Source organism: Solanum dulcamara, chromosome 1, assembly GCF_947179165.1.
Source record: "Solanum dulcamara chromosome 1, daSolDulc1.2, whole genome shotgun sequence".
Lineage (NCBI taxonomy): Eukaryota > Viridiplantae > Streptophyta > Magnoliopsida > Solanales > Solanaceae > Solanum > Solanum dulcamara.
In genome coordinates this window covers 89,161,242-89,180,705 of record NC_077237.1, presented here as the reverse complement: position 1 = coordinate 89,180,705, position 19,464 = coordinate 89,161,242, and the positions used below count along the sequence as shown (strand labels likewise).

The following is a 19,464-nucleotide window of genomic DNA, read 5'->3' as shown; positions in this document are numbered from 1 at the left end:
TTAGTAAGAAAAAGAAAACAATAGAAATTGTTCACAGCAGTATGGAAGAGGCACAGAGAATATTATAATCTTTTAGTTCTTAATAATCAACAATTAGTTTTGTCTTTTGAGGCATGATTCATGCTGGTGAACCAATCACTTAAGTCCTTTAATAAATAATTCAAATTTAGACAATTTTAAAAGAACTAAGTTTAAGTTTGAATCAAAAGTCTTTCTACTCTAAAAAAAAATAACTAAGAATAAAGTCTGCATATACTATATATTCTTTAAATTTTACTTGTGAAATTACACAGAGTTACGTTAATATTGTAATAAGTCCAAGTCAACTTGTCATCACCCAATTTAACTTTTCTATGATATGCAGAAGTCTACATCAAAGAGAATAAAATGTTAGTGTGTATAATTGCTGGCTTATTCCATGCCTCAGTTTTTATTTATTTATTTATTGTCATTGTCATAAGGAAATTGTTTAACTTATTTTTTGTGGGGCAATTATATGTAATATTTAGCCAATGAATGTATTTATGCTATTATAAGAGCTTTGTTTAATTTGCAACAATATTCCGTTCTTACCAACATAAAATCTTATTCTTACATTCGACACTTTTGAAAACAGAATAATTTTTTGGAATCTTAGAAAGAAATTATCAATTTGCCAGAAAAAAACAGTTTTTTACTACTAAAAACAGAAAGTATATAGGAAACTCAACCACCAAGACAGATTTAAAAAAAATAAAATTAAAGTAACAACTATATGCTCGCTCCTTCTTATTTTATGTGACATTATTTAAGTAGTATGAAAAAAAATTATTACAAAATTTATGGAAAATTAAGTGGTTTGACCCTAGTACTTCAAACTCCTTCACATAAATTGAGACATTAGGAGTATAAGTTTTTTATATATATAGTGTAGTAGGTACTTTTTAAAATCTTTTTTATATTTTGAGTACAACATCTGACTTTATCTTTCTATAATTAAAAAATAAATTCTAAGTTAGATCATCTCTGAAGTTATTGTTAAGTATATATAATATTGAATAGCAAATTGCTTCATAGAAGTTGTGATAATGGAGGGAGACTTAGAGGGTAATAATGGAATTAATAAAATGCCATTGTTGGAGGGGTGGAAGCTTACCGGAAGTGGAAGGGAGAGCAGCCGGCGTTTCAGCCGGCGCAACTCATTTAAGTCACTAAGGCATGATTTTTTGTTAAGGCTTCCAGATAAAGTGCTCAAGTCTTGTGTTATTGACTCTGAAGCTTCATCCATCATTAATAATATCTCAAAATCCTCTGACTTAACAAAAGGTAATTAATTATATGGGATTATTGTAATATAGAGATTGTTACACGGTAATTATTAATGTATGGTGTGTAAAATGTTAAAGTATATTCACGAATTAGCTTTATCTTGCTATTGTTAATATGCATTATCCTGATCCATGCTGTATTTTGTATGAAGTAACTGACAGATTCGCGTATAAGTTATTCAGGTATACTATTAGTTATGTGAAATTTTAACGAGAAATCACACGTTGTGTTAGCATTGGGTACTTCTATGTCGTGATTGTTTCTTCCTCATACGGGCAACCAAACGAGCCTTGAGTATATGAACCAGCAGAATGTTTGTGTGTGTCATAGAGATTGTTACGTGGTAATTATTGTATGGTGTATAAAGCTATAGGGATTGTTGTTGGAGAATGTAAAATCAAGAATTAGTTTTATCTTGCTATTGGTAATACATGTTATATTCTGTATAAAGTAACTGGCAGATTCTCATATAAGTTATGCATGTATTAGTTATGTGTTATAGTTGTATATTTTTTATGTCAGGATTTTTTTCTTATATGGAGAACCAACCGAGCCTATAGTATATGTACCAGCAGAATGTCTCTGTGTCATATGTAGGTTTTGGTTTTGTAAACTTTTTAGTTTCTGTGTTTCCATTTTTGGAGTCAAAATCCTGCTTCTTTTAGTTGTTATTTACAAAAAATTGCTGCTTTAGCTGCTGCTACTTTATGTTGTGAAGTATAAGGAAAAGTTAAGATTTTAGGTTGGTATATGAAGAGTAACATCCCAAGAAACATGTTTCTTGGCAAGAAAAAAAGTGGTAATTTTCCTTTTCTGTAGACTAAGTACTGTTTGATGTTAAATTAGGACTCAATAGAAGCTGTATGAAAAGATCCTACCTTTAACACCCTCAGTCCTCTTTTGACTATTTTTTTTACTGATTATAGGAGAAAAGGAATACTATGAAAGACAGTTTCAGACATTGAAGTCATTCGAGGAAGTTGATATTGCAGTCACGTCTGATGGAATTGACGAAGAGGATCTTGAAGAACAAGCTCAACATGAGAGAGCAATGACAATCTCCAATTGTGCAAATATTATACTTCTGGCTCTTAAGGTGTGACCAGAAATTACTTTTATCAAACTCTTGGTTAGCACGAGAAACTATCTATAGTAGCGATTCTTTGTCCTGATTCTGGTTTATACATTTTTTGTACAATCACAGCAGTGACACATATTATGCCTTGCAGATCTATGCCACAGTGAAGAGTGGCTCCTTAGCTGTCGCTGCATCTACATTGGATTCGTTGCTTGACCTCATGGCTGGTGGAATACTATGGTTCACTCATCTGTCGATGAAAAATATTAATGTCTATAAATATCCTATAGGAAAATTGAGAGTGCAGCCCGTTGGAATCATTGTGTTTGCTGCTATTATGGCTACACTTGGTATGTTGTCTCCTATAACTCGCTAACCTCTTGATCCTAGGGAAAAAGGAGACTCTTTATACCAAACGAGACTAGAAATAACAGGGGAATTAGCACCAGTCATAGGAGTTGTATATGAAATTCCTCGTCATAATCGTGTGCATTCCTTTATAGGCTTTCAGGTGTTGATCCAGGCCGTGGAACAACTAGTTAAAAATAAACCTCCTGAAAAGATGGTTTTGAATCAGCTTGCATGGTTATATTCAATCATGTTAACTGCCACAGTGGTAAAACTTGCCCTGTGGCTTTACTGCAGAAGTTCAGGAAACGACATTGTTCGTGCATATGCAAAGGTGTGTGTGGTATCTTTTATCTTCTGACTTCCATGTATTCTCGTGATGATCGATTTGCCAAAACTGTTGGAGCTTTTGTCAGGATCACTATTTCGACGTGGTTACTAATGTAGTGGGATTGATAGCAGCTGTACTTGGTGATAAGTTCTACTGGTCGATTGATCCTGTTGGTGCTCTTATCCTTGCTATTTACACAATCACAAATTGGTCAGGCGCTGTGATAGAGAATGCAGGTACATACTTACATGTTCCTAATGAAATTTGTAGTTCTTCAATAGTTACTCCGAAACACGCACTTTGACTATTCCAGGTTCTGCTACCTCTCACCAGCACTGGTATATAGTAACTCTGTCCATCACTACTTAGGCAGATGGAAAGAAACCACCTAGTATTTTTTTGCTTTTGCTAGGATTTAAACATGAGACCTTGTAATTCTCTTCCCACTTCATTAAACACTAGGTTGCACCCTTGAGTGCAAAACTCTAATATTTTATCGGTGTCGTCTTACATGAATACATCAAATAAAACTTGATGCAGTGTCACTAGTGGGACAGTCAGCCCCTCCTGAAGTTTTGCAGAAGTTAACATATCTTGCTATGAGACACTCTCAAGTGAAGCGTGTCGATACAGTTCGAGCATACACCTTTGGTGTTCTGTACTTTGTTGAGGTCAGTCTCCAGTAGCATGAGATCATTTTCGTAACATGTGTAGTAAGTAGTATGAAGTAACTGAGCTATGAAAAAAATACCCTTTTCCATAATTCGACTGACTTTGCAATGTGGCCTTGTTTCTTTTAACGTAGGTTGATATTGAACTCCCGGAAGACTTACCATTGAAAGAAGCACATGTTATCGGAGAGGGTCTACAAATAAAGCTCGAGAAACTTCCTGAAGTCGAACGTGCATTTGTTCATATTGATTTTGAATGTGAACACAAACCAGAGCACTCTGTCCCAAGCAGGATTCCCAGCAGTGAACCTTAAGTGTGGTTGCATCATACCAGAAATTTTAAAGTAAAAGTAGGAATAGCCTGAATTACTTTGATTGGGAACTCACCTGCTCCACTTAACCTCAACAAATACTCTTGGTCATGCTTCTGGGATTTGCATAATAATTGTGTATTGTTGTCTCAAACATTTCTCCCAGAAGAGGAGCCTTAGAGCAACAGTATAGTTCTGTAGATTTGAGCCATGAAATCTGTCATCATGGTAGGCTGCTTACATTACACCCCCGCTAAGGTACGGTCCTTTTCTGGACCCTACATTTAACACATAATGCTTTATGCACCAGCTCCCCTTTTCTTTCTCAGGCATTTCTCCAACCTTCAGACTATACAACATAGTGGATTATTGAAGATGTTAAATATCCTTTCTAGCTGTTGGATCTTTTCTCACTTTCAGGATTATTTCCTTTATGGGATTGTGGGATCAAAGAACTGTCATGGGTCATGAATAATACCACTACATCCAGCATTCGTTTTTCCTGTGTTATGGTATTCTTGAACTGCAATAACATTGTATCCAGTTTAGATAAATTTGGAACAGAAAGCTCCATACATCTCTTAATAATAATGGAGAAAAACTTCGAGTCATTTTGGATATACATATTGGAATGAAATGACTTGCACTGACCAGAATCGATATAAAAGATTCCCAAATTTGTAATTTTGTGCAGTTAACTGTATATACACAAGAGACAAGAAAGTTTACCAAAACACAGCACTATTCAAGCAAGCTAAAAGAAGCAAGTGCCACCATACTAAAATTTACTACGCATAACAATTGAAGCATTTAGCCTATCAACCACTTTTTACAATTGACAATGAGAGAACTAGAAAACAGAAGATAACAATTAAAAAAGGGGTGACGGAAAACGTCCAACGACAGATTTTGCATCATCTCAAGATACAGTTCGTCCATAGCACAGACAGGAAAGATAAAGATTTTTTGCCCATTTTTCCTGCACAAAAAAAAGAAGAAGAAAAAAGGCGCATTAAAACACAAATTACTCACTCACATAATAACCAAAAAAAAAATTTACATTGGTCGCATGTAATAACCCTTTAAACTGAAGGTTTACCTACATAGAGACTGCAAATATTATTCATAATGCAACCATGAAAAAATTAACTTTTTGAAGAAATTAAATACAAGATTATGAATTTTCTGTCAGTATATGTACCTAAGCTCTACTAGATATACTCAGCTAAATCAGATGATAACACCATTCCACATTACAAGTTACCTATATTACCTTAACATGTGTGCTTGGAAATTGAGATGTTCTCAATGTCTCCTGAGTCTCATCACCAGGCCTTCGTCGAGGCACACTCAGGATAAGAGCAGCTTGATCTAACGTAGCAGCTGTTGCTGTAATACGATAACCATCGTCCCAGCGTTTATGAATGCCTTCACTTGGATAAAGAAAATCAAGTTCCACTACCTATCCGGAAAAAAGAAAGAAAGCAACTTCATCATAAGCTAGTATGAGTGCAGAGTGCATGATAAAACAAAGGGCGGGGAGATAGATGAAACCAAGTTAAAAGTAACATCATAGAGACACATGCGCTTTTGATAAAAATGGTTTGATAAAAATGGGAGGGACAAAAAGTAAGGCACCTACTAAAAAGAAAAAATTACATTAAGGTAAATTTTGTTTAGAAGGATACTCTGCTACTTCTGATGGACTTCTCTTTTGTTTGTCTCATCAACTCAATTAGTAGAGTTACTAAAGGTGATTATTATGAAATCAAATGATCAAAAGTACTAATTATTTCTTATGGTTTATTAATTGAAAAAATTGATCACCAATTTTGCCATTAAAATTATCCTACTCTGGCCCCTTTTCAAGATTACTTCTAATGATACTTAATTTGAGTTGCTACATATTGCCTATACTATATACTTAATATCAAAGCTAGAAATTTTAGTTTATTTACCAAAAAATAGTAGTAGTTGTAATTCCAGCTTGACGTCATAAGCACTGATATGTTTTGCAACTTTTGTATATGGATAAATTAGGCACTTCACTTCGAAGAAACCCTTTGTCTCGCTTTATGCTTAAAGCCCTGTAGGCCCCATCACTCATTTGTGTTTTCGCTCAACCATTGAGTAACAATTACTCCTTTATTCCTTGTACCAAATATAAGTTTCCTAACATTACTATTTTGTTCTCTAGCAAAATTCCAGAATAGATCTCTTATAATTTAACGATCTTTCAACAACTGTCGGAAAAAGAAAAGAAAAAAAAATTAAGATATGGATAGCCTCCTCCTCTCAAGCCTAGGCTTATATTGTTACAGTAAAGATACTAATGAAAATAAGATGAAGTGGGCTAGAAGAGATGATCACAAAAATGCAGACAAAGATAAGAGGAACAACCTGGTTACTGACACCTGAATTGCGAGACATAACAACCGCCCACCTACTTCCAGCAGTTGCCATGGAGGTTACATTGAACCCTTCTTTCCACTTCTTGCTTATCCACTTGAATGGGAATGACTCACTTACTTTATAAGACTGCTGACTGAACTGTGTGCCTGCAAATACAAACTAACGATTTTAACATTCTTTTTTAAAGGATGTCCATTACCTAGAGCCGAAAGCTATAAAGGTAAAGCTTTCAACAACAAAATTCTCATTTTGCCACTGAGATGGGAAAAAAGGCCTTCAATCCATTCAGGTTTACAATGTTACTCATTGTGTGTGCATGCACACACTTAAGTATACATGCATGCATATACACACACATACATACACTGTTAGCGTGTGTGCACGTGCGTCGCAGATAATGTATGTAGTTTATGCAGGTCTCTATGTATCAACAACAGCCAATTATCTCTCAATGCCAAAATGGTGGTACCAAACTGGCACATTCATTCAATAAACTACAGCCCGAAATGGAAGATTCATATGACTGTTTTGATTCTCATCATGATACATTTTTGTATTAAGTAGGTGGTTGATAAACAAGTATTATTGGGAGGGGGCAGAAGGCAAGGGTGATAGACCAATTAGTCTAGGGAGGAGCATCTACAAATTATTCAAGTACTTTCCCACAGACGTAAGGTCTTAGAAGAGACTGTGTCGAGCTCGCAAAATGTTTTTTTAATCAAGTGACAACCTCGCAAAATGCTTTTGTGGAAGGTAGACAAATTCTAAATACTTAAGTGGCAAATGAAGTGGTAGATACGAGAAGAAAAGAGTACCATGTGTGTCGTGCAAATTGGATCTAGAGAAGGTTTATGGCTAGGATTTTCTGGACTCCATTATATTTAAGATGGGTTTTGGAGGTAGATGAAGAAACGGGAATAGATATTACATTTCCACAGTAAGGTACTAGATTCTTGTGAATGGCCATTTGTGTGGCTTTCTCAGTAGTTTGAGAGATTTGAGACAAGGTGATTTATTATCACCTATGTTGTTCATACTAGTTATGGAAGGCACTAAGTAGCATGATGGATAGGTTATGAAAGAGGTTTCATTTCCACGTAGATTGATTTGAATTCTAAAAGTTCCGAGAAAGGTGCGTTTCTTCGCTTCACTAGCAACAAGATGGGTGATTTTGGCTAGAAACAAGAGGAGTATTTTACATGTAAGGACTCGGACAAAGATGTTGATCATCTTCTCCTTCATAATCGGGTAGCATTGAGTATGGTGGGAAATCTTATGTTGGTTTGGAATATATTGGGTTTTGCCAGGAACTGTGAAAGATTTCATGTTCACTTGGAATCGCAACATGTGAAAGAGAAGACCCAGGCCATGAAATGTTGCTCCACTAGCTCTCATGTTGGTCATTTGCAGAGAGAAACAAGAGAGATTTTGAAGACACTGAGATGAACTTTGCACAATTGAGAAATAGACTCTTACCTCTTACTTCCTTTTAGTGCACCAGTCAGGTTTCTTTATGTATAGAAAATTTGGTGTCGTTCATAGAGAACCATATCTCTTTTTGTAGGTTTTCTACTTTTTGGTATACTTCTTGTATATGGGTGTTTCCACGCCCACATTATTAATAAAAAATTATTACTTCATCAAAAAAAGTTATAAGCACAAATAACAATTACATGGGCAAGGAATTAAAACAATTATAATTAAGTGAAACGTTTATTGTTTAGTGTCGCCTCTTCAGAACAAGCCTATTGGTATTAAGCAGTATGCATTAGCACCTTGGTGACTGCTCTAAAGTACCATCTAAGCAAGGCGAAGCACTCAGCCTGCTTTGCACCGAGTTTTAGGGCTTATGCTAGGCTTTGACAACACTGCAGGAACAGTGTAATACCTATCAAAATTTAGCACAAAGGATCAACCTGCAGAAATTAGAGAACACACCTTTTGACATTACAACAAGAGAGCTTCCATTGGTGGCACCAGCAAGAGAACTAATATAATAGTTCTTCTCCCACTGTTCCATAATCCACTCCTGTAAAAATTGCATTACAAGAACAACATAGATTAATTATCAAGTTGAAGCAGCAGTGAAGTGCATTAAGAACTATGTTACATCATACATGTACTCGGATACAATACACAGGTTATGGTTGAGTGAAAGTATTTGACAGGGATACGTGTCGCTTTTGGCAAAAATTTATTGTATTTTGAAGAATATATCCAAGTACCATACACCAGTGTTTTGGACGGCGAAAGGCGACAAGGGTCTGCCTCGCCACAAGGCGAGGCGAGCCGCAAGGCGCTCACCTTTTTGCAATGTGGCGCTAATTAATACCAAAAAATTAAAATATTTAATTGCATATATCAATAGTCAAAATCTCAATGACAATAACATATTAACAAATATTTCAATTCAAAAAATGAAAATTGATAGTACATACTAAAAGTCTAGAACTTGAATGAGAAAAAAAAAGACAAAAGTCAAAACAACAACAACCCAGTGAAATCCCACAAGTGGGGTCTGGGGAGGGTAGTATGTACACAGACCTTACCACTACCTCATTGAGATAGAGAGGTTGTTTCCGAAAGACCTTCGACTCGAAAGTCACTGATCCAAGTACGAGAGAAAAACAAAAGTCAAAACAGTGAGAAAAAAAACAGAGCTAGAAGTAACTCTGAAGAAGAAGGAAAAAGAAACAGAGGAAGAAGAAATTAGAAGAAGAAAAGAAGAAATACGTATTGAACGACTTTGGAGTCGTCGGAAAAGTCTGGCTAGTCGCCGGAGAAATCTAGTCGAGTAGACTGGTTGGTCGCAGCAGCATTCTAAGAGTGCAACTATGCAAATTTGGAAAGAAAACCCTAAAATTACCTTTTAACTTTTAAACCTTAAATTGGTTGCCCTTTTTTTTAAGAAAACACAAAGGCGACGCCTTTCTCGCCTTTGTCACCATGGCATCACCTTTTGAAGATCGCCTCACCACAAAGCTAATAGGCGATGAAGGGTTGCCTCTCGCCATTGGCGACAAGGCGATCACCTTTCACAACACTGCCATACACTAACGTCATATCATTCGATATGTGTACATGTAACATGGCAAATGAAGGATCCATTTGTAATGTGGAATGAATGGTTATTCACATTTACCTTGTGCAAAAATAATGGTGATAGCTCATAAACTTGACTTGTGAAATTGGTTCCAGCATCCATGATAATAGCCCAAAAGCCGGAGCAAGATGCCACACAACTTATATATAATCCATCTTCGGTCCCTTTCTCCACATGTTCTGCCAGCCTTGTATCTGTTACATTATAATGGTACCTAAAAACAAGATACATTGCATTATGTAGTGCACTTGCATACACAAAAACAAGTACATTATCTACAATCACCACCATATACTGAACAAAGAAGGACTCACTCCTAAAAGCAAGGAGAGTAGCCACAAGATTTAACAACAACATACCCCTTACCTTGGTGAAAGCAGAGAAATTGTTTCCGAGAGGCCCTCAGCTCAAGTAACGCATATCAAAAACAAGTATTGGAAAGAAAATACAGTAGTGGAGAAATCATGCTGAAAATAACGGGGAAAAGTCATCCTTGAAGAGTAACAGCAGTGGAGAAGTTACAACCACAAGATGCTATCCTTGAAAATGTCAAACCATTTTTTTTATCGGGTAAACAATTTCATTTCATAAATCAAAAAGCCAAAATGGCTGTATACAAGAAGTATACCAAACAGTAAAGAACGTACAAAGGAATATGGTTCTCTACAAAAAACACCCAATCCTCTATATGTTCCCAGGACAACTCCTGATTACCAGTCACAAAATTAAGGACAAAGTCATGTAATCTTTTTGAACAAAGATGTTGATGTGACGTCACCAAGTAATAACGCCTTTTAGGTAGCTACAATATTCTCTAGTAACCATATCTAGCCTCTTAAACACATATAGTGGCAGCCCGTAATTATTTCTTTTAATCAGGATGCAGTGCATTTCTTATCATATAATTTAAAGTTCCATGTGGCCTAAATAGACCAATAAGTCATATAGTTTACCCAATCATGATACTTCACACTTTTAAGGGAAATTGTTGTTAAAATTTGTGAGAACACATATACTGCTCAAGTTAATATATCAAATAACTGCAGCACAAGATCATCAAGCGTCTCCGCAACGAAATTCATATAAAGACATTCCTAAACTAATAAAAAATTTCCCTATCTTTTTCCAAAGGCAATGAACAAAAAATATTGCGGAGAGAGAAGTTAATGCCAAGTGGCATCTTATGATGAAACGGAGTGCTACTACACATAAAATCTCTAAAGCTGAAGGAAAGCGAGTTCCTTTCCTTTTTTTTTGGAAATTGTTGAAAGCTGAAGAAAAGTCATAACAAGAAGTCAAGGACGACCAGCGACAAAAGAGTTTTCCCAAAACACCAACTAAATTATCTAGGTTTATAGAAGTTCTTAAAAATCGATAATACAACTCTTGGATACATTGACTCTATACAAGCAACAGTAGGCTCCTTGATTCCGGAAAATCTACCAAATTTCCTAATACAGATATCTTTATCTCTGAAATAGAGGACAATCTTACGACTTTACACAATACATACCACCCAAAACTCAAGTGACATAAAAATATAATATGAACTATTAAAATTCTGCCTCAATTACTTAACATATATGGTCAGAGCCTAAGAGTAGAGTAGGATAACAACAACAACATGCCCAGTGTATTCTTGTGGGGTCTGGGAAAAGTGGTGTGTATGCAAACCTTAATCCTATCTCATGAAGGTAGAGAGGTTGTTTCCGAAGACCCTCAGCTCAAGTAAAGCATTCCAAAGTAGGTATGAACAGGGAATACAGTAGTGAAGAAGTCATGATGAAAATAATGGAGAAAAGAACAACACCACCAAATAGTACAATAATTGAAGCAAAGGAAACGAGCCTAATCGCACAATCTGCAGCACCTTCTGGTTGCTGGATTATCAATACTACAACCTTCAACGATCAAAAAAGAAATATTCCAAATCGCATATGTGCTGAATAACGAAACTAAGAGCAGGATGTACAAAAAAAAATAAGACACCTTCTGGTAGTTTGATTATCAATATTACAACTTTTAACAATCAAAAAAGAATTATCAATTGCATTTGTGCTGAATAACTAAATTTAAACAAGAGAACCTGAAGACTGGAAAGCTTATTTCCAAGTACAGCAAACTTTATGCATAAAATGTCAATAATTTTTCCAAATAACAACAATATACCTAGTGTAGTCCCACAAGTGGGTTATGGGTAGTAAAAAGGAAGAAAAAGATACCACACAAATACCAACACTAATGAATAAGGGAAAGATGAGCTGAGGAGACTAGCCTCCTACCTCTACCACATAAAAGTACGAAAACACCCAGCTACTTGCTACCCTTCAACCCTAATCCTTGACCTCCGTACCTTCCAATTTAAAATAATGTTCTCAATAAACTAAAGATGTGTGTCATGTTCTGTCTAACCACCCACCCCCAATTCATATTAGGCCTACCTCTACCTCTCCTTAAACCTGCTATAGCCAACCTCTAACACCTTCATGCACCTCCTCCTCACATGCCCAAACTATCTGTCTTTGCTTCCCTCATCTTATTCGCCACAGGAGCCACTCTCACCTTGTCTTGTATAACTCTATTCCTGATCCTATCTCTCCCAGTATGCCCACACATCCACCTGAGCGTCCTCATCTTGGCTACCTTCATCTTTTGAACGTGAGCGTTCTTGATTGGTCAGCACGCTACCACATATACATACAACAATGTAAGTCTAACCACCACTTTGTAGAACTTACATTTAAGCCTTTGTGACATATTCTTATCACACAGTACCACTGATGCGAGCCTCCATTTCATCTACTCCACTCCAATACGATGTGCGACATATAGTCAATCTCTGAGTTTCATTGAATTTTTCCAAACAACAAACAAAATTTAAATGACATGTTGAAACAATATGCATCAACAATATCTAATCTGCAAATCCAAAAGCAATGCCCCAAGCCATGTTTTAATTCAAAATAGAACATGTCTCCCTGATCACAGCATCATCAGCCTAAATGAAATTTGCAATAGCAAAATCAATAACCAGTCTTTATACCACACCACCCATGAGATAGCCCTACCCCCAATTTGCAGAAAAAAAGGAATCAAAGAAATTTTTCCGAAGATGTACAATTGAAGATGTTACCACTAAAGGAACAAAAAAAATTAGAAAGTAAAAGGTACTGCAAGCTGAAACAGATTTGTAAGACTATCCCATTGTGCATCGTGTGGAGTATTTGGCTGGAGGAAGAAGAGATTCTGAAGAAAGAAAACAACATTTATATGTAGTTAAATCCAATTGTATCCATAGTCTGCCTTCATGGTGCAAGGAGCGTAGGATAGAAAATGTGGAACATTTTTTTTGGATTCCATAATGTCAAAAGATGTAACAAGTTACACTAATTTCTTTTTGTACTGTATTGAAGTACCTTCTAGGTACTATCTTAATAAAATTATACTTACCTTATAAAAAAGGGACTAACAGAAAGAAAAATATAGAATCCACTGACCACTGTAATTTCAACATGTAGGTCACAATTCAATTGCTTTGCAAAGAGAAGACATAATATGAAACGAAATTTCCACCTCTGTTTCATGGGCTTTCTGGCATTGTAAATCGAAATCCACTGTGTTGCAGGAACTCCCACGCGAACCTTCTTTCTAGGCTGCTCTTCATCCTCCTCTATATTTAATCTCCCCCGCTTTTGGCCAACTTGAAGAATCTACAATAATAGCATGATGAGATTATATATAGCCAAAATACGGAAGTCCAATTAAATAAGCAAAGTTAGTGAGACATGAAAAATACCACCTTTTGGGCACCATCAGTGTTAATTGGCCTTATAGCAGGATCAGGTCCAAGCAAGCTCCCAAATAAAGAGATTAACTTCGAATAATTAGGTTCTTCGTCAAATTTCATGTTTATTACTATATCGAGAAATTCTCGCAGAGGTGATGGACAGAAACAGCAAAGCATTTCTGGAGACGTTGCCATCTTCTTTTTGCAGACCAAAAACGATTTGTTATCTCCCTAAGATGTTCAGAACAAAAAATTGTGATAATAGGATGAGATGGAAGTTGACAGGAACAACTGCCTGCACTGCAGTTCATTAAACTCGAGAAAAGCTAGTACAGATACCTGAAATCCTTGCCATGGCAACCTGCCTCGGTGAAGAAAAATGAGTGTATATGCAAGTGATTCCAGATCATCTCTTCTACTAGCAGTTCTTCCCAAGTGCGCATGAGCACTTGCATACCGAACAGTCCCTCTAGAAGTTCATTCACAAAAGGTTGATAAGCAGAACAAATGGCAGAGATCAAAATTATGGCCAAGGATAACACTACATATAACTGACCTAAACATGTCAGGTCGCTGATCATATACCACATGCGGACCTTTCACATTCTCTCTCCACTTTGTTGCTGTAATTGGGTTGTTAGGAAAACATTAACAGAATACCGAATCTATAATCACTATGATATTACAGTAAAATCAATGCTCTTACCTAGTCCCAAGTCAACAAGGAACAACTTCTTCTCCTGCGATGTTGATGGCTGACCAAGCAAAAAGTTCTCTGGCTTTACATCTCCATGCACATAACTGCAGTCGAGAACAACAATCAATAGAAAAGATACTTGCATCTAGCAGTAAAGTTCAAAAGCATTAACATAAATTATCAAACCAACAGCTGGACAATTAGATTGGACATAATAATAGTAGTTGTAACAAGAAAAGAGCATTTCATACCCTTGTGCATGCATTATGCTTAAAATTGACAGAGACTCAACTGCAATACATGCTACCATTTCTGCAGACATCCTGAAATAATAGAAAAGCTTAATGAAGATCTTACGTTCTATTGCTTGTGGTCCAACTTTACATCTGAATACTCACTATACAAAGAAAAGCTAATGACATGCATGATAATGGAGGAAAAAAGAGCTCGCTGAGCAACTAAGCAGTAGATACTTACGCCTGTCCAGAGGTATTCCATACATCCCATAAGCTAGGCCCTAGCATGTCCATAACCTGCATAGAATAATGTGGTCAATAGGTGTCGTGCATACTTACATGAACACAACGCAAATAATACATGACCAGTATCCACAATACCTTAAGGCGAGCTAACAAAAATTTGAATTATTGTTTTGTGCAACGATGATGCTTGAGAAATTACAACGGACATGTTAATACTTATATAATTGGTCAGAAGTACATAGATGGAGTGTGAATATTTACTTGTGTTGAAAATGGAAAGGAAACACAAAAGGGCAAAGAATTGGAAATTTATACGGTGCAGGCATCGCACCCCATGGCACCAAAATTGAAAATGAATTGCCAAAGTTGTTGGCACATACAAGCATGAGATGAATTTTATGCCAATAATACAATGTTATAAGTGAAGAAAAGGATTCTGCCAAGAGAATTACGGGAAAGAGGATAAATAGGGAATGACGAGACTTTAGCTTATAAAATTAAAAATTTTAGTTTGAGTCTAGAAAAGGATATAAAAAGATCAAAATATTTTCATTAAGTGGGGCTCAAAGATTCAGCCCTTTTATGCTCCCCTTTAAATCCACAATTTCCAGTTTGCAAAGCCAAAGAGATTGCTAGGTGTGGAACAAATGCTAGAATTTATGGTCAATCTCATATAAAGCAACTGAAGGTAAGTTTTGTCTAATTCTTTGTGTTAACTAAAATTAGTTAACGCCTATATTAACGTCATTATAGATTTGGTTTACTTAGATTCTAATAAGAACTTCAAGAACACCTATAAAAACTCAAGTTAGGGCTTGATTTGAAAGAGCGAAAATCTTCACCCCATTTTTTAATATAATTACGGATAGAGTATTTTGAAGGTGTTGTGAAGTATTAATTGAAGTTCTATGCAAAGTCTTGAAATGGGTTATGTTCAAGTTAGGGCTAAATTAAAGAAGAAGGTTAATGGTGCCTTGATGATATTGGGCATTGAATGTAGTTGTTATTAATGACCTCAAATGATTATTATACTATGAAATAAAATTTAATAGGTTAAGAAAAGAGCCTATGAGACAATTTGAAGTTGTTGGGGGATTTGTAGCCAACTTGTAAGCCCTAAATGGGTACCAAAATATATTGTTGAATATGCTTTGGGATATCTAAATGTAGATATTGACAGTTGGCATTGTTTGAATTGATTTGGAGCATCGTAGTATTTTTTTTATGACAAGGAAAACCCGCAGCCACCATCCTTTGGGTGTGCATAGGGTAAAACCCCCGCTCCTATGCAATAGCTCGCAAACCACATAGGAGAAACAACCCGCACTAGGCAAACCCGGTGCGACGAGCTCGACCAAGAAGGAAAACCTCATGCTTTTGCTGGCAAGGGTTTTTCGAACTTGTGACCTCCAACATGGAAGTCCCAAGCCCAAACCACGGGGCCATCCCGAAGGATAGCATCGTAGTATGTTATTTGGAGCTCACGTTAGGAAATTTTGGAGCTATTAGAGGCATGTTGAGCTTCTTGTGTTTCCAGTTATTTCATGTCTTGAAAGCAATGATTTAAATGAGACTTCATGCACGTGCGAGACAAGTTTGCATGGTTTGCTCCATGATAAAATTGTGATTGTTTGACATAATTATAAAAGTAATTAATAAGTGTGATACTTTCTTATGAGTAAAGGAACTTGATTATAATATATTATAATATATAATATATACACATTACATATACTTATTTATGACATAAGACTATTGACATTGTTTAAAATGCAACACTTGTCAATTCTTGACTTAAGAAGATTGAAGTCGGCAAAAAGTCATAATTGATGCTTTTATATATTGTTTTGTCAATTGACATGATTTCATTCAATGTCTGATAATTGAAATGTTTCTATTAAATGATTTGATAAATTAATGCCAATTTGACTTATTTCCTTTTATGCATTTATTATAATTTTCTTTGCAAAACTCTTGTGCCACCATGAGTGGTTTGGCTATGACGCATATCTAAGTATTTCTATACTCAAGCATTGTTTGTTTAAATGGTGTTAGGTTTAGCAAACAGTCAAGTTCAAGGCTGTCAGTGTATGGGCTAGAGTTCTTGCAGCTTCATTCTTTTGGTGAGCCCACTTTTGGACTAGTGGGATCACTAAATTTTCGTTCTATATTTTTGTACAGTGCTGGGCTGCTGGCTAACCTCGCAACTATATAATTTCATTTGTAGCGTCATAGAGGCTCCATATAGGATTTGTATTACTTTGGATGGATACTCATACAGTATAGTGAACGGCATTTCAACTTATGTCTAGTTTACGCTTTGATCGTTAATGGAGTTCACATTATTACTCTCATAATTAATGTTGTTATTAATTTAATGAAGTATATTATGTTAATACAAGATGGGGTATGTATTATGCTAAAATAGTTTGCTTGGTGCAAGTTGGTATGCACTGAGTGCCGGCCACGTTGTCCGTTTTGGGGTGCAACATTGACTTCCACCAGTCAACAGTTTTTTTGACTTTCTAACTCAGAGGCCAACTAAACCTTTTAAAGCTATAATTTGCCAATCTTTACAGTTATGTCAATTAATATTAACCGCAGAAGCATAATTCTACTACACAATTAATGGAAAAAAGTATAACTTTACTACACATACCATTACGTAATAGTCTCCTACCCTCCCTTTATAATGCACGCTAGGCACTCCATGGCTCCCTCCAAGAGTACTGCTCAACAAAACAAGTTTAGTCCAGTCAGAATCATATTCCAACATGAGCACTCATTCACTCCAAAAGAGGTCCATATCCATACTTATAAACTTGCCACTCATGTGGAGGACCATAGTTACAGCCTTTGCTTTTCATATGCTCAAATTTCAGTGCAACCTGGAGCCATAAGATAAATCAGCAAGAGTTAAACCCTTATATTACTTGTGGAAAACAAATTGTCTAGCATAGGAAGTGAGAGGGGAAAGGGAGGAGGAAGAACCAAGTACATACCTCAACAGCCCCTTGACCATTTGAAGGTTCAGTTCCACCAGAAAGACGACGACCCAAAAAGACCTGACCAAAACCACCTTTACCTAACTTCCTTTCAACCTGATAAACTGGCGACATTCCAACTTTCACCTGAAAGTCAAATCCAAGCAGAAACAATAGATAAGTTCACTTTACAGTTTAATCCCTGCTGGATTCATCAAAGCAGAAAATGGTTAACTTGCAATTACAGAAAATCCAAATGCAAGCAATTCAATTCATAAGTGACCTTCATACAAATACGATGCTTCTGTCTTCATTCCTTAAATTTATCACAATCACGAAATTAACTAGAATCACCACCCTAAAGAATGAGCTACCAATACAGGTATACACTTAATCCAGGCAGGGAATCACAGGCTTGTAACTAATCTAAAGTGACAAATATAATCAGAACAAGGCACAAGAGAACGACATAATACTATGTTTGGAATTTGATGATAATGATTCCTAATTGAGAAAAGTTTCTCTTTGTTCACTCAATCATACAAAAGCACATGCTAAATAAAATAATTAATCGGCCTATTCGAGATTCACATGTCGGAGGATAACAATAGGTTGACAGCCATTGTACAAATAGTAAAACTTTAATTAACCAATGAATACCAACAATTCATTAGCTGTCCCCGGCTAACTAGGGAGTGGGCATATTTAATTAATTTATACTGATTCGCACGATAAAATAATTTTGACAAGCCATATTAGACATCACTTGCCACAACATTAAGAATAATTAGCACCCAAGTCGTAAAGAGGTCAATGAAGTGGATTAAAAACTTAGAGACCAAGGTTCAAATATATGAAAAAAGCTAGGCAACTTCTTCTCTTCTGTCTAAGTCTTGGTAAGCAGAGTTATCATGTACCTATATTGATAGGAGGTAGCCAGGGGTGGATCTAAGGGGCGAGAGGGTGTTCATCCAAATCCCCTCAACAAAAAACTACATTTTATATCTAAGGTTATTTTTTTATTATTACACTGTCTAATATAAGGGTTTTTTTTTATGTACATATATTAGATTTTGAATCTTCTGATCACAAGACTTGCAGTTGGCTTAGTAGTTTGGGGGGTCAACATTCACCTTGTGGTTTCAAGAGTCAACTACCAAGAACTACATTTTTATTTTTAGAGCCCACTTAGTGAAAATCTTAGATCGGCCACCGGAATGAGCATGTATATCTAAGGTAATTTTTTTTACTTTTTATGTAATGAACACAAGACTAGAGGTATGCCGGGTTCAAAATTCACACTGAGTTTACAAGTTCAAAGCATGGATTAACATTTTTATTTTTCGAACCCACTTTGTGAAAATCCTGAATGAGCCATTGAGCCCATTGCCTCATCTCTGTGCAGGTTTACACCTTATGGTTGTTTGCTTTAATAGACAAGTTGGCTCAGAAACCAATCGTTAAAGCAATCATGTATACAATGAAATCGAAAAGAACCCACCTTCTTAGGGATAGGCGAGTTTTTACCATCATCTTCTTGTTCAGTTCCTTTGTTATTAGCACTCAATCCACCAGTCTGATCCCCCATTTTCTCTTCAAACTCTTCTGCCTCTGCTTTTACCTTAGCAGCACAGGTCTTTATGAAACTTTTTACTCTTTTTCAACAGCTACTGGCATTAACGTTGTTTACTACCAATGCAAGTAGAACAAAACCCAAACTAACCATCATCTATATTTTCACTTCAAAATTCATCATTTGAATTCTTCAACAAGTTTTCAATAGCAATCGAAAAAAATACAGCAAAAACAAAAAGAGGAATGAATAGTAAGATTTGAAGAGATTTTGATGCTAGGGTTTGTTGAAGAAATATCAGCAAAAGTGTAGGCGACTGTCGGGGGCGCTTATTCATTCGTTTTTGGTCAAATTACATTTGGAAATAGTTTTGGTACCT

At 36.0% G+C, this 19,464-nt stretch overlaps 2 protein-coding genes across 2 annotated transcripts; one reads left to right on the top strand and one right to left on the bottom strand.

Moving 5' to 3' along the window:
* The first annotated feature begins 997 nt into the window (after window positions 1-997).
* LOC129884411 (metal tolerance protein 4-like) lies at window positions 998-4,606 on the top strand. The gene is made up of 7 exons (XM_055958713.1): window positions 998-1,305; window positions 2,235-2,404; window positions 2,538-2,736; window positions 2,890-3,068; window positions 3,151-3,301; window positions 3,606-3,736; window positions 3,871-4,606. Exons 1-7 carry the CDS (start codon window positions 1,068-1,070, stop codon window positions 4,048-4,050), a joined length of 1,248 nt encoding a protein of 415 aa, XP_055814688.1. The 5' UTR covers window positions 998-1,067; the 3' UTR covers window positions 4,051-4,606.
* Window positions 4,607-4,667: 61 nt separating this feature from the next.
* On the bottom strand, window positions 4,668-19,390 carry LOC129884402 (casein kinase 1-like protein HD16). The gene is made up of 16 exons (XM_055958707.1): window positions 19,014-19,390; window positions 17,531-17,659; window positions 17,343-17,416; window positions 17,188-17,257; window positions 14,524-14,579; window positions 14,298-14,369; window positions 14,056-14,150; window positions 13,906-13,972; window positions 13,689-13,818; window positions 13,362-13,580; window positions 13,136-13,272; window positions 9,602-9,776; window positions 8,398-8,488; window positions 6,448-6,605; window positions 5,321-5,509; window positions 4,668-5,026 (listed from the first exon to the last, which is right to left on the bottom strand). Exons 1-16 carry the CDS (start codon window positions 19,098-19,100, stop codon window positions 4,967-4,969), a joined length of 1,809 nt encoding a protein of 602 aa, XP_055814682.1. The 5' UTR covers window positions 19,101-19,390; the 3' UTR covers window positions 4,668-4,966.
* Between the last annotated feature and the right edge of the window lie 74 nt (window positions 19,391-19,464).

Coding starts and splice junctions, on each gene's coding strand:
- LOC129884411 (XM_055958713.1), top strand. CDS start 1,068: ATGGAGGGAGACTTAGAGGGTAATAATGGAATTAATAAAATGCCATTG. Junction 2,737..2,889: donor TGCTATTATGGCTACACTTG/GTATGTTGTCTC, acceptor ATTCCTTTATAG/GCTTTCAGGTGTTGATCCAG. Junction 3,069..3,150: donor TTGTTCGTGCATATGCAAAG/GTGTGTGTGGTA, acceptor AGCTTTTGTCAG/GATCACTATTTCGACGTGGT.
- LOC129884402 (XM_055958707.1), bottom strand. CDS start 19,100: ATGGGGGATCAGACTGGTGGATTGAGTGCTAATAACAAAGGAACTGAA. Junction 14,151..14,297: donor AGCATAATGCATGCACAAGG/GTATGAAATGCT, acceptor TCTCGACTGCAG/TTATGTGCATGGAGATGTAA. Junction 13,273..13,361: donor ACACTGATGGTGCCCAAAAG/GTGGTATTTTTC, acceptor CTATTATTGTAG/ATTCTTCAAGTTGGCCAAAA.